Source organism: Paramormyrops kingsleyae, chromosome 9 (assembly GCF_048594095.1).
Source record: "Paramormyrops kingsleyae isolate MSU_618 chromosome 9, PKINGS_0.4, whole genome shotgun sequence".
NCBI lineage: Eukaryota > Metazoa > Chordata > Actinopteri > Osteoglossiformes > Mormyridae > Paramormyrops > Paramormyrops kingsleyae.
The window spans coordinates 30,254,545-30,270,260 of record NC_132805.1 but is presented as its reverse complement, the minus strand read 5'-3'; the positions used below and the strand labels follow the sequence as shown (position 1 = coordinate 30,270,260).

Below are 15,716 nucleotides of genomic sequence, written 5' to 3'. Positions count from 1 at the left end.
TAATGTTGACGTTTTGCACCTGGCAAATCACGCACCGTCATACACACTGCTAAGTAACCAGCCCATTTTGTTATCATTTATTTCTAACCTAAAGGTTCATTTTAAGTCAGTTACCCTGAATCGTCTTTGCATTCCAAAGCCTTAGCTTTAACAATGAGAATCCTGCACACGGCCATTATTTGGTCTTCTGATGCCCTTTTCATTGAGTGTTCAATTTCAGATGATGCAGATCTGTGCTTTAGCCAGCGGACCATGTTTCTCTGCTCTTTCAGATGAGCTTATTTCATTGAAATTTGCATGAGAAAAGCTGCCTGCTTCCACCTGGCCGCAGGATGCTAACAAGACATGAGTGCAAATGTTGACTCTCATGCACCAATCTGACCATTTAGCAACTGAGATTGTACTGCAGGAATACTGCAAGTAAAACTCATGTTACTGGTCTCCTGAGGAAGCACAGCTTACAGTACTGACAAGATTTCAGCTGTGCACATTTGCTTATGAATCCATATCTAGATAAGGGTATAAATTAGATTACATGTTTATAGGAATTTCCAGAATTATAAATTGTGGGATTGCAGGAATGATTATTGACCCACAAGGAATTTCAGACCCCATGCTCCTCGGGATTATAAATGACATCCTTTCTTTTCAGCATTCATTCAACATTGAAATGTCTGAAGGTGATACCACCAACTTTTTGAGCAACATTGCTGACCAATGTTGCTCTGGCACCTTCCCATTGTTAATGGCCCTCAAACTTTTGTGAGAAAACTTGAAATCAGCAGAAGGCAACATTTTGCGATCATCCAGATCAACGAGTTTCCCTTTGTCTCGCCTGGTTGTTATCTGGCAATATTGTTTAATTTGTTGCCCTGTGAATCATCACCATTACCTGCCACTGTCACCATCTTATACTCCTCACATGGCCTTGAAAACAGTAATTAGTAGTAAACTCTAGTAGCATTTCATATTTATATATGCGAAGGACATGAATTACTAGAAAACTCAAAAATTTCAAAAACACTAAAGCAAAAAAAAAAAACCACTAAACCAGAAACAAGACATACCGCTATCTGGCCACCAGGATTTTTACAGTGTATGCACCAGATAACTCACAGTTGTCTTTATAAAGCTTTAGAAATGCAAAATTCAATTGGCAGTCCTGGCCTGGTGAAATGTTTACCAATCACACAAAGTGAAATCCATCACACAGGTCAGGGTTATCTCAGTAGATTAGTATGGGTAAAACTATCCACAAATCAAACAGGCTGAAAACAATCTAAGATTCTTATTGACGGCCTAACCGTCCAACCTTCTTAGATTTATGGTGAGCACAGGCACACAGCAGTGAGGTATGGACGACAGTCCAGGGCACACACACCCTATGGGCAACTTAGTCACTCTTCACTACGCATGCACTGCAGTGAGATGAGGCAGCGCCACACCAAGGCTCATCACTACTCATCCTGTGATAGGCTTCACTGCAGACCTCACTGGATCAGTGGGTCCCAATCGAGGGACAGACCAACACCGGTCTCACGCAAGATAGTTTTAATGGCAAGAGGTACCAATCACAAAGACCTGATTGCCGGAGTCTTGACAGAAGTGACCATGAATGCTTTGCCAAGCCAAACAAGATCCGGTATGGGGAGCCCGGCTGACGTGGGTCACCTTCCGAGAAGTGGAATTTGGCAGAGAACAGCCAGACACTGGGCTTTGGCTTGCTGGAAGGCTTCACTGAGTTTGCCTGTGTGTTTTATACTCTGCTCATACCTTTCTGCCACTTCTGCATTCCACTGCAGCAACTGAGCATGATAGGGAAGCAGAGAAGGAGCGAAACATGCAATCAGACAGAAGCTGCTCATATGGAAATGTGTACCGCATCATTTCAATAATTTCTCAGCCTGTAAAAATAAAAATAAAAACTTTACCCCCCCCCCCCACACACACACACACACACACACACACCTCCAGTGGCCACACATTCCCATTTTACAAGCATGCTTCTATTGAGCTTCACATGAATGCCACTGCAGAGTACTGTTTCCTACTCCAATCTTCGGGGACCCACAGACAGTCTATATTTTTGCTCCCTGCAACCAGCAACCAGAATTCAAAACTGAGAGAACAAAGACATGGTCTGGCTGTGGGTCTCTGAGGACCGAACTGAGTAACAATGCTATAGATTTTCACTTGGGGAGCAACTATCATGCAAAGAGTTATTTCTGTATATTACTGCTGGACAGCTGGGACTGGGAATCTGCCACTGACCTTTCGGGCCAACGGTTCTGTAGTTTAACATCACCCTGTTCTAACTTAACATCTCTCCCACACACACAGCTTTAAAAATACACTGTGAGAGTGAAAACTACATGTTCACTACTTATTCTAATACAAAGAGTTCATACACACTTTTTAAAATTCCATACTTTTCCAGTCTGTGGGGTGGAGGTTAGGGTTCTCTGTGTTTACTCTGTGCACATTCTTGTGCTGATAACCAGCTCACATTAGTGATTTCAAAAACATTAAGTAAATTCAAATGCATTAACATTACATAGTAGCACAATCCGTTGCATTAGTCTGCAAATACCAAAACATTTGCATACTTATCCTTTTTTGAGGAATGAGTCTCAGTTCTTACATTCACGTCAATTACTTGTACTATTTCCCTCCCTTATCACATAGTTAACCTCACACCGACCGTGTGACCCACATCGATTAAATTGTTACTTGTGTAACAGTTAACTACTATTTATCTTCCTAACATGCTTATCAAGAAGTACACTTAGAATTAAACAACTTGCCATTAAGCAGTAGCCAATATCAGCAAAGTGATAAGCAAATTAAATAGAGCAACCCGCAAATTGAGGGGTGAATATTGCCAGCAAGTGACACAAGGAATGGACATCAAAATGGTAATGTAAAGCTTGTTTTTGTGTGTGTGTGTGTGTGTGTGTGTGTGAGAGACAGAGAGAGAGAGAGAGAGAGAGAGAGAGAGAGAGAGAGAGAGACAGAGAGAGCTGGGGATACAAAACAAATCAGAAACACACAACTAAGCCCAGTTAAGAGGTAAATGCTGGTGACTGAGGGGACCCAGGGTGTATCAGTAAAAAGAGGGCACTTATAAATCCTAAACAGAAGGCCGAGAAGGGGTCGTCTGTTCTCATTAAAGCAGGAAGCATCCCACTCTGGCAAGAGAGGAACAGCCAACACAGGCAGTAGAGAGCAGAGAGAGTAGAGAGATATAGTAGAGAGAGAGAGATTCACAAGCAGGCTGGTGTAGAAACCACCAAGAGAATGAAGGCTGATATACAGCCAAAGGAAGGCCTGAAAGGAGAGCCACAATCCCTCTGCTACAGGGGCAAAGGAAAGCAGGCACTCTAAATGAGGCCTGGTGCCAGGAGAGGACATCCAAGCACCAATCCAGAATGGGAGGATGCTGAAGGATGTCACAGCTCCACAGAATCCAAGAAGTGGCTCATGCTGGAACCATTCCAAATGGGGGGGGGGGGGGGGGGGCTTAACCCACTACAGCTTAAAATCAAAAGTTGGCAGTCAGATTTGGGAGGTGGGAGGTTAAGACTGTTGCTGGTTCAAATCCTATAGCTGACAGACAATAAACTGTTGAGCCCTTGAACAATCCCAACTGCTCCAGCGGCAGGCTGACCTTTGCTCTCTTGTACATTCCTGTAGACAGAATCCTCTGCTAAATTAATGTCAAATATTACTTTTATGTATTTTTTAATTACTTTGAAGAGGGACAAAGAAAAATACACATTATGCATTTATGCGAATTTTGAACAATTTATTATTTCTGCCATCAAGCAGCAGATGAGCAAGACAGCACTGATTTAATTATGCATGTATGTATTAAGATGCAGCTGTTTGCAGAGCTTTCATAAATATTTACATATTAAGCAATAATGAAAAAAAAACAGATTTTGGTGTCAGTGAACTCGCCATCTGAAAGCATACAGCAACCACTTCACATTTGTTAACCAATTACAGTGTATACAGCACTGGTTACTGGCCTGCCACACAAAGACCTAAGATGAAATGATACTTCCTTTCCGGGAAGACTACCCGATAAAACCTTCAGCTTAAATATGACCTCTAACACTTTTTGAATGAACCCAAAGGCAGTTTCCCACCACAAGAACACTTTTTTAGAACCAGGACTTTTCAGGAACCAGGAACTTATGTCACCTTCCCACTGCAGGAACTCGGTCTGGTTGTAGTTCCCTGGAGGTAGTGCTGGAACCTTTGGTTTAGTCCCTACTCCTGACTAGGCACTACTCATTGGACCACAAAAAACTCAGATAAGCTTTATAATGATAAACTTGCTGACTGGTTGACCACTAGGGCTGGGTGTTATCATATCGATATTTTATCGTGTATGGACAATAATCACCAGGGCTTCAGATAACGGGCGAAACATTTGGCTGGATGCCAGCTTTTCGGTACTATATGGACATTTATTTACGCCCACAATCTATTCAGCAGATTAGTAGCACAGATAAAATATGGAGGCCCAATACTTAGTAATCAGTATAAATTCTGCATATCCTTATGTTTAATAAATGTGTTGGACTTTAAATTGCAAAAACTACTGCCACACCACCAACGTCTTTTACCTTATTTATCCACAAGATCTCCTCTTTAAAAGATGTTGTGGCTGCTGAGCTGTTCCTCATCGCCACTTCACTGAAGTATCCCAAACCACAGAGTACCAAACAGTATTATGTGGTGTGCCCCGCTACAGTGCATCACACTGAAGTATACCAAATCATAATATACCAAACATTATGTGGTGTGCCCCGCTACAGTGCATATCACACTGAAGTATACCAAATCATAATATACCAAACAGTATTATGTGGTGTGCCCCGCTACAGTGCATATCACACTGAAGTATACCAAATCATAATATACCAAACAGTATTATGTGGTGTGCCCCGCTACAGTGCATCACACTGAATTATACCAAATCATAATATACCAAACAGTATTATGTGGTGTGCCTCACTACAGTGCATATCACACTGAAATATACCAAATCATAATATACCAAACAGTATTATGTGGTGTGCCTCACTACAGTGCATCACACTGAAGTATACCAAATCATAATATACCAAACAGTATTATGTGGTGTGCCCCGCTACAGTGCATATCACACTGAAGTATACCAAATCATAATATACCAAACAGTATTATGCGGTGTGCCCCGCTACAGTGCATATCGCACTGAAGTATACCAAATCATAATATACCAAAACAGTATTATGTGGTGTGCCTCACTACAGTGCATATCACACTGAAGTATACCAAATCATAATATACCAAACAGTATTATGCGGTGTGCCCCGCTACAGTGCATATCGCACTGAAGTATACCAAATCATAATATACCAAACAGTATTATGTGGTGTGCCTCACTACAGTGCATCACACTGAAGTATACCAAATCATAATATACCAAACAGTATTATGTGGTGTGCCCCGCTACAGTGCATATCACACTGAAGTATACCAAATCATAATATACCAAACAGTATTATGTGGTGTGCCCCGCTACAGTGCATATCGCACTGAAGTATACCAAATCATAATATACCAAACAGTATTATGCGGTGTGCCTCACTACAGTGCATATCGCACTGAAGTATACCAAATCATAATATACCAAACAGTATTATGCGGTGTGCCTCACTACAGTGCATATCGCACTGAAGTATACCAAATCATAATATACCAAACAGTATTATGTGGTGTGCCCCGCTACAGTGCATATCACACTGAAGTATACCAAATCATAATATACCAAACAGTATTATGTGGTGTGCTCTGCTAACCAAATTTATACAGATTAATAACTTACTCAATTTTCACATCTAAAGTGCTAAAAACTGCTACCATTTGGAGGGAACCAAGCATGCTGTGGCTCCAAACCTAAATGATCAAGCAGCCAGGGATGAAACTGCCATTCTGTCAGTCCAGCGTTGTCAGATGGAGTGTCACTTGACCACTGCTGCCAAGCTAAAGAATATCCTGCCAAATGTGTTGCTTTTTTAAACCTTTCTGAGAGGGAATTCTACTTATTATGGGTGTACTATTCTACTCATGTGAACACAACCAACAAATACACTCTGACAATGCCAGCTATCTTTAAATACTGCATCTGAATGACTAAAATTGATGCTCAGGAAAGGTGTGATGAATTTTGGCTTTGATGCACTTGGTAACCAGTTTGGGACTCCATGTGTTTGTGGTTTGTGATGACCACATCATAAAACCATCCATCTATTTTCCATAACTGCTTGTGATATTCAGTGCCCCGGAGGTCTAGAGCCTACAGACACAAGGAAAAACCCAGGATGGGGCTCCAACCCATTACAGGCCATTCACACAGCATTTTAGTTATGGGCAATTTAGTAACTCTAGTGAACCTCAGCATGTTGTTGGACTGTGGGGGGGGAAACTAGAGTAACAAGAGGAAACCAACCGATGACACAGGGAGAGCAAGCAAACTCTGCAAACATGGATCCCTGGCCGACTATAACCCTGCTAACCACTGTGTCACCGTGCTGCCACAGTCATGCATTTAAACATTTAATTTAAGCACCAGGGAAAGACAATCATCCAACAACTTTTCTTATTGCATGGTGCAATCAACAGCAGCTATGGGAGTTGTCTATACTGGTGGGCAGTGCACACAACATTAATACATAGTACTGTAAACTTATTTCAAGGAAACAATGATGTGATATGCACAACCATATTATACCTATTTGCTGGGGCTATGCATAATTCATATTCAGCTGGTGATTTTTGCCAACAAGACTTGCAGGTTACGAGCATGATTAAAAAGTAGTTCTATAGCTTAATTTAAAAAAACACATTAAACCAAACGACTGCAGGAAATATGCAAGCATTTCCTAAAACCTGAAGAACAGCATACATCCCTCTATGTTTAATCTGTATCACCTGACAACGCAAACTGGTTCAAAACTTTTATTGAATTGTCAAAATACATACTATATCTTGTGCCTCGGTCAGTGGTATGTAAGTTAATTATGTCACTTCTATGTAATAAATGCGGCAATTCAGGGCTCCATACTAACTTTTTCCATTAGTAGCAGGTGATTTTATGGAAATTTTAGGAGCACCACTTAAATAGACATGCAATGCAACACATTCATATTTTTCCCATTTTAACTGTATTACTGATAAATTCTTTAGTAATAAGCAAATTACAGATGTAAAATTGTGATGTATTTTTTTTAACAGAAAAAAAGTCTGTAATACCTTGAGAGAAAAACAACAACATTAATTTAATGGTAAAAAGTTCATTCCATTGTCACCAAAAGGCCAAGCGAGAGTGAACGTATTTAAGGACATTCCCACATATTCCCTACCACAACGTATGTAAGATGACATTCTGCACAGAATTGTCCCCAAAGCATGTTGTTATGATGATGACATGCATTAGCTCTACACTGTAATCACCCTCCTTCTCCCTCACACACACACCATTAGGGTGAGGTATTATTTGGATTTTAAGCAATTCCAAATCTGATTACAATTCTGCACATTAAATATGGTTCTTATCGATTCTAGATTCAATTTATAATACAGTAAAAAATGTTTTGTTATTGAAATACTGCATTAATTCTCTCACAACAAAAGTTAATTGAAGCAGTTATGTCATTTCCATATATTCTTAAAACAAAAAGTGTCAAAATAATACAAACGACCAGACTCTGAATCTTGGATGTCAATTTGCCGCTGTCAGAATATTTTACATTTCTGTTTAATCTGTCTAAACTGGGTAGTACACAGGTCCAGTTTTAATAATGTGTAAACTGTAAATAAGTTTGGTTTTATTCATAACGCAGCATAATGTCAGAGGGTACATAAAGCCAAATTAATGAAACAATGGCAGAATGAATGCATTTCCCTCCATAGCTGTGCATTAAAAAATGTACAATACCCACTTAAACCACGGTTATTACACATCTGACTTACACGTCTGTACATAAAACTGGCCTTTGGGTTTTCTGAATTAAGGACTGGCTTACGTTCTCAGTAACAGAGTATTTTCAAATTAGAAATGGTGGCTTGGGTCAAAATACTTAATAGAAGTAGGCGATATTTAATGTTTTATATTGTCCAGATATTACATATAGATATACAGTATTTCAACTATTTTAAAATGCAACAATATTCTGATGTTTTGAAATACATAAATTGAGTACAAATGTGTAAGCAGAATTTTCATGCATTATCCCGGACATAATTGACAAAAAACACGCATGCAAGAAATGATACTAGGAACCATAATTCAAATGTCATACTGAATTCCCGGTTCTTCAAATCTAAGAACTAATAGGGCTGTCACTATAACAATAATTCAGTAATCTTCTGATTAATCTGAAGATTCATTGAGTAATCATGTATAATATACTGTACATTACAATTGGCGCACAGTCATACACGCGGTCAATTTAGGCAATCCTTTAAGTTGCATGTTTTTGTTAGTGTTTTTGTGACATCTTGTATTGCTTTGATTTACAACTGATTTTTTTTCCTCACTTCATAAAAATATCGAGATATATATAACCATTTAGCCAAAATACATCGATATAATTATTCGTAAATATCGTTCAACCATAGTTTAAGCAGCTATTTTGACATACGGGAATTGTAAAGAGCAAATCAGGCAAAATAAGTTACAGTGGCTGACAAAGGAAGACTAGGCTATTTTGATGGCACGCATCAACGGCTAACCTCCTGAGTCCGTCAAACCTGAATATCTTCTTTTAAGATGTATTTGCATTGTAGTCGTGCTGTGGAGATATTTAAGTTCTGCTTTGCAATACTGACAGACGACTCCATTCTCATTGACTTTCAATGTAAAGAACTTCCACGCAAATTTAGAGATTGTCGTTGTTGACAGTGCTTGTTGACACACCACAGCACACAGTGCACAACAACGAAATGTGTTCTCTGCATTTAACCCATATGTGACAATGTGACAGCAGGGGGCAGCTAATTCAGCGCCCTGGGAGCAGTGCTTGGGGGCGGTACCTTGCTCAGGGTATCTCAGTGGGGCCTTGCTGGTTGGGGATTCGAACCTGCAATCTTTCAATTACGAGTGCGCTTCCCTAAACATTAAGCCACCAAAAGATGCTTTCACTTTTTATTTGGACCTTCATCCTCTATGCGTCGTCTTCCTTCCACCATATTGCCAAATTTTAAGATGCTTTTTAATGACAGCTTCAGTTTGTAATTGGGGACTGGTTTCAGTACCCAACCCTACACACCAATCTTCGCTCCCTCCTGGTGTTTCACGAGATATGCGACAACGGGTTTAAAAATAAAAATGGCAAGTCGCACTGGAGCGCCTAGTTATAAAACTCAGTCGTACTGTCTACAAAAATAGTTGACTAAATGGTCGCAGACTGAAGCGCTGCAACTGATAAGCCGAAGCACTGCTGCAGTTTGAGAATAATGTTAATGTGACAAGGACACCATGGCAGGCAAAACTTCCAGCTTCGTCAAAGGAATTTGCTGGCATACGACAAGGACACCCAAAAAAAAAAGAAATTTATTTGGATAAAATGACGTACTTTGAGACAGACTACAAATATTAGTCACTGCCAAGGGATGTTCTTTACACTCTCAAATACTATTCCCCATCCGCCCCCCCCCCTCCTTAAAAAAATCGCCACTTCCAAGTAGTCACCATTTTCCATAAAACATTAAACATGAATGTCTGGTGTCAAATCTAAAATACAACGGAAATTCCATTAAAAGTCATTCAATCTGTAGACAGCAATCCCTAGACTTATGCATATCAGAATCGTAATATAGTACTGGAAGTCAGTAGCAGTTCCAAAGCATATCAATGTTGTGCTACTGAAATGCCCTCGTTGCCCACGCCAAAGAAAAACATACAGGTGGTCCCTCGGTAACTGCGCTGCAAACCGCAACTATGCAAAAACTGATCTACAGGCAACTGATCTAACCTCGCATTGCGCGCCGGTATCTCCAGGCGTGCAAAAAAGGCATGGTTTGAAATGTAACGCTTTCAAGACAAAAAAAAAAGCTGCCAGATTTCTCTGAGCTAGCCCTACGCTAGCACCTGCGGTTATGATAATACACCATATTTTCACTTCACGTCATGCATCCCCAGTGGCTTTAATCTGGAGTTTTCACGACTGCACAATGATCCAGAAGCCATTCGCTGGCCTTGTTGTATTAAAAGCACGTCGTTGCATGCCAAAGGAAGCTCAGTTCCCGGGCACAACGTCTTAAAAAGCATCAGGTACCCAGTCTGATTCGCTAGTTATCAAGCTTGCACGCTGCACATCTCGCGTGCAGGGCCTCGCGCGGAAGGGCCGGCACCCTCAAACGGCTAGCGATTACTCCGTCTCGGCAGTTTCAAATGTTTAATTACGCTGCAAAGCAACAGCTGCTATTCCGAGTGGTGGTTTAAAGTCGTGGTCGTCGCGTTTGCTCCGAAGTGTTGTACAGTGCCGTAGATAGTTCGGAGAAAAGCCGACGCGTGGGATCGAGGGGTAACCCAGCCTTAACTCGTGCCTGACTGGAGTCCACGCTGGTTAATTAGCTCCGATGGTAATGTGCGTACCCATCCTGAGGCTACTTCCCTGCCACATTGCTGATTTACATGGGAAGGTTGCTTTTCTTTTTCGTCTTTAATAGAAGCGACTTTCTCCCGAAGCGCCTTGACGAGATGCCCACTTACCCTGGCTTTCTCCAGGGGAGTGAATCGCAAGTCGTGCACAAAGGGGTTCCTGAACGGAGGAGCCAGCTCTTCCTGCCCACGTCCATCCGCCGCCAAGGACCGTGCGTTTTTCCGTAACCTCATGCTGAACAAGCCCGGGGGACAATACGTATAAAATAAAAACACGTCCCGGCACCTCCGTCTGACGGCCCAATCTACCGCTGCAAAGTCGCCTCAAAGGTTTTGTTGGCTTCGGGGTTGGGGCGCCGAGGGATTAGCCGAGGATCGCGTCCGAGTAGCGGACGGGGCTGCTTCTCTCTCGGTCTCGGCGCTCGTCCGCCTCACTGTATCTTTCCACTGTACCGAAGACAAATAGGATCCGCGAGCCTGCCTCGGTGTGAGCATGCGCCTACGGCTCTGACGCTGACATCACGGCGTCCTCGGGATGATGAGCGCCGTGCGAAGCTTGTGCTGGCGGCGCCGGGAGCGTCGTGCTGTCTGTGCAGCTGTAATTGTCACCGGCCAGTCACTGGAGCAGTGGCGAGCTGCAAAGTTATATATTGAAATAATGTTTTAAACGGTCGTCTTAATATTTTACGAAGGTCCCTGAAGTTCCGCGGATTAATGTTCATCTGTGGCGAAGCTCGTAGTACTAGTTAGAGCTGCGTCGTGTTATCAAAGTTTTCAGCCTTTATTGTTCATCAGAGAAAGGGATATCTTTCTTTCATAGTAATATCTCTGTGCTAATGTCTTTTTCAAATATGAAACCGTGAAAGACTGGTTGCTTATGTAGGTTTGCCGTCTTTCAGCATTCTTTTTTTTCGGGTCAGGTACACTTTAAAACATTAGAACAGATTTGATTTGATTAGATTCAATTGAATTGTCATTGCGCGAAGTACAAGTACAGTATTCTGACTACGAAATGCAGGTTGGCATCAAATCCGAAAGTGTACAATAGTGCAAAAGCGTAGAAACAACTGTGCAATATATACACGTATGAAAAATAAATAGAAAAATATGCATTCGTACAGGGGTATACATGGTGTAATTGGAATAAGTTTTCTTACCACGAATGTGAGGTAACCATAACAACTAATTAACCGCACATTGCCAAGTGCCTGGAGGTGACAAAAGGCCTTATACAGTACACAGTCAAAAAAAGTGTACTAATTTGTACCTTTGCTTGTCACTGGGGCTGTACCCTCAAGGGTCCGCCAATCATACCCTTAGCTGTAGGTAAATACAGCCCCACTGGGGTACAGCCCCAGTAACAAGCAAATGTACAAATTGGTACTCATTTTTCTGATAGTGTATAAGTGTGAACTGAATAAAATGTTAATCAGGGTAAGAAGTGGAAAGTTGAGGGAAAAAATTACAAAATAATAATAATTAAACATAACTTTAAAACATAACCGACAGCTATTTTTATATACATTTTCCATTTTATGACACAACGTGTTTTATGGACAAAAGTATTATAGAGAGTTAATTTACAATCTAGATACAGTTCTGTGGCCAGTACTGTGATTTCACAAGCCTCTGATCCTAACTATCCTTGTATTTTTATGGGTTTCTACCAGGTACTCAAATATCCTACAGTCCAAAGACATGGCTTAGCATGACTGGTGTCTAATTTATCTGTAGTATCTCCTCTGCTTCTTGGGCTGGGCTTCAGGCTTACTGCCACCTTGCAATGGATATGTATTTATTGGGGGACAAGTTATCATCTAGACATCTACAAAAAGATTTTAAAAGGGGCCACTGAGGCTCCTTGAGTAAGGTACCGCCCCCACACATATAATGTCGAGCCACTGCTCCCGGGCACTAAATTAGTTGCCCACTGCTATATGACATATGGGTTAAATACAGAGGACAAATTTTATTCTTGTGGTGTGTCAACAATGTTTATGTTTCACCCAATTTACAACATTAACTCTTTTTCCCCATTGTTCATCAAGTAAAACCTCTGACAGTCGTTCAGCAAATGGGGAAGCCATCTTTAATGGCTGTAAATAAAATCCAAACCACAAGTAATCAAATTAAAATTAAAGGTAGGCTGTCCATCAGTTTCTGCTGTACGTCGATTGATCAAAGCCTCATTGTAAATAAGACTGGCCGTACAGTGTGCTTGGCCTAAAAAAAAAACAAAACAGAATGAACCTGGACAGATAAATGAATGCTGGATCGCTGTATAACAGGCTGGGTAAAATGACAAGGGTTCCACACTGGCAGGAACATGGTCTGTAGCCCAACTTACTGTTTTATAGGAGTGTTTCTTTTGGGTTACGGTTCCACCAAGAAGTACTTAAATATTTAACCTATATAATGTCCCTTCCTTCAACCATTTCCCATAACCACATACTCAGTAGAGGGACCCTGGAGTCTATTCTAGGAAGCATAGGGCACAAGACAGGAGACATCCGAAATGGGATTCCAGCCCTCTGCAGCTCACACGCTAAAACACACACCCACACACCATAGCACTTTTGAGGCACCAGTTTACCTAACAACTTGTTTTTGGACTGTCTGGGGAAAACAGTACCGGTACCAACCAGCTAGAGTTCAATGGGAGCACGCAAATGTCACACTGAAAATGGCATCCTGAGGTGTGAGGCTACAATGTTACACCTTGCTAATCAATGAGCCATTGCACCACTCACCAATATACTAATGGAGAGTAAATTAATGCGTGTGATTCATGTATTTTGCCAGCCACCCAAGATGAGGGTGCTAAAACAGTGGCAATTAGTTACAAAAAATCCATCCATCCATTTTCCAACCTGCTTATCCTACTGGGTCGCAGGGGGTCCGGAGCCTATCCCGGAAGCAATGGGCACGAGGCAGGGAACAGCCCTGGATGGGGGGCCAGCCCATTGCAGGGCAAGTTACAAAAAATAAATAACAAAAATAACATACTAATATCAAATGTTGTGTTTTACAGTTGAATGACTTGTTTTATAAATGCCCCTGTCATTTGTCTATGCCCAACATCTACGAAAAATATCAAAGAAATGTGTCTGAATCGCAGTTTAACTGTGTAGTTGTGTTAAAATGACTAGACAGACTGTGAGTACAAATGAGAAAAAAATGGATAAATAATTCAATAAATAAATAATTGAAAGCATCAATAAATAATTTAAAGAAATAAACCCAACATACAAATATAATCATGTAGAAAACTGACCATGGGTAGCTCTCAAGAAAGAGACACCCAAAGAAATTATTCAGATAGAAAAGCCTGTATGAGCTGGGAAACCATTAGATAATTATATATCAATGCATATATAATATAATATAATATAAAGGCCAAAACTCATAACAAATAAATCAAAAATAATTACTTTGCAACTGAAATAGCATTTGTAATATGAGCACTACATTCAACAGATAAGTATCTTATCTACCTTCACTTTTTCATAGTCACTCCCTATTGTAATTTATCTTTTACATCCTTACTTTAATGCAGGTATCAGTTCTACTGGCGAACAATCTGCATCTATGGCTTTAAGTTCCAGGCCAAGTCCTACAGTAAGTGTTAAGTAAGACTGATTAAATTGCATTGCACATGGTTAATGAGCCAAGATGGAATGCGGACAAGTAATGACACGATAAGTGATAACGATGTGTGTGTCATTCAGATCAAAGGGAGAGGAGACCTACGAGCTGGACGGTGTGCAGTGCAAAAACCCTGACAACAATCTATATGGGGGACCGTATTGGGGGCTCAGCGTAAATGCAGGGACGCTGCCTGTGGGCTGACCCTGTACTGTGGCCCCAAGCTTCTCCGGCCTGTATGTCCGCCTGCGTTTCTCATGGAGAGCAAGATGGAGTAGGAGAAAAGAGAATTTCCCTGCAGGGCTTAATTCAGTTTTTCTATTGTATTGTATATTTTAGATATATAGACTAAAAAATCCTTTTCAGAAGCGGGAAAATAATAAAAAAATAAAACCATAGACATGGGAAAGACCCCGGAGTAGGATTCGGTCCAGTCTCACAAACCAATTTCCTCATGCTGTTTCTTTTTACATAATAAAATATGGCTGTTAATTATAAAAAAGATGCTCAAGCTCTTGTGATCCAAATGAGTAAATCAGACGACTCGCTGTGAAAGGTAAGCACAGCTACAGGAGACAGGCTTTATGCTGGATGAATGCATGCTTGCAGTGCCTATCTAAATGCAGTGATGGATATATTTGTTTCACAATTTTAATATTCACTTCTTGCACTTCTTTCTATATTAAATGTCATCATTCTGCCTCAACTTGTCCGTCAGAATATATAAATGATCCAAGCAGGGTAGCTCCAAGCATTTCCACATGGCTCAATCTTGTCTTTTATCAAGTATTATTAATGTCAGTGCTTGCTGAATGTTTTGTCTGTTAAGACAAGCCTTGGGGTTTGTTTTCTTACCATGAGTGTGAGGTAACCATAATTTCACTGACTGAAACTGAGACTGAGATGCATGGTGGACCACTGGATGGCGCTATTGCCTCCCCCCTCTGGGACCTTGCTTTGAGTCCCCGCCATGGCTCCATGGAAGTGCGGTTTGCATGCTCTCTCTTTGTGGTCAGGGGGTTTCCTTCGCATATTCTGATGTCCTCTCACAGTCCAAAGGTTAATTTGTGTTGTGAAAGTGCGAGTGTCCAATGTTGTTTCCTAGCTTGCCCCCATAAATTCTGGGATAGGCTCTGGACCCCCCTGCAACCTTGAACTGGACAAGGCAGTTAAAGAAAATAGATGGATGGAAACTGTGACCATGTAATTAGACTGCTGTGTTATTGTTTCAATGCTGGGGAGGGATGGTTCAGTGGGTCATGGTGACGTGCCTGCGATGCAATGGCTGCCGGTACAGATGTAAGTAATAATAACTTTATTTATGTGGCACCTTATGTGGCATGCTACTCAAAGTGCTTTACAGAGAGTGCAAATAACAAGTAATAAAAAAATAAAAATAGAATCAAAATAA

General features: G+C 41.0%; 1 protein-coding gene across 1 annotated transcript in view; it reads right to left on the bottom strand.

Moving 5' to 3' along the window:
* The window catches only part of LOC111844666 (lysophosphatidylcholine acyltransferase 1), a 39,396-nt gene extending 28,138 nt beyond the window's left edge, over positions 1-11,258 (bottom strand). The window contains exon 1 of the mRNA XM_023813337.2: positions 10,772-11,258. Within this exon, the coding sequence (XP_023669105.1) occupies positions 10,772-10,894 (123 nt within the window). The 5' untranslated portion in view covers positions 10,895-11,258. The remainder of the gene's footprint in view (positions 1-10,771) is intronic.
* Positions 11,259-15,716: the final 4,458 nt, after the last annotated feature.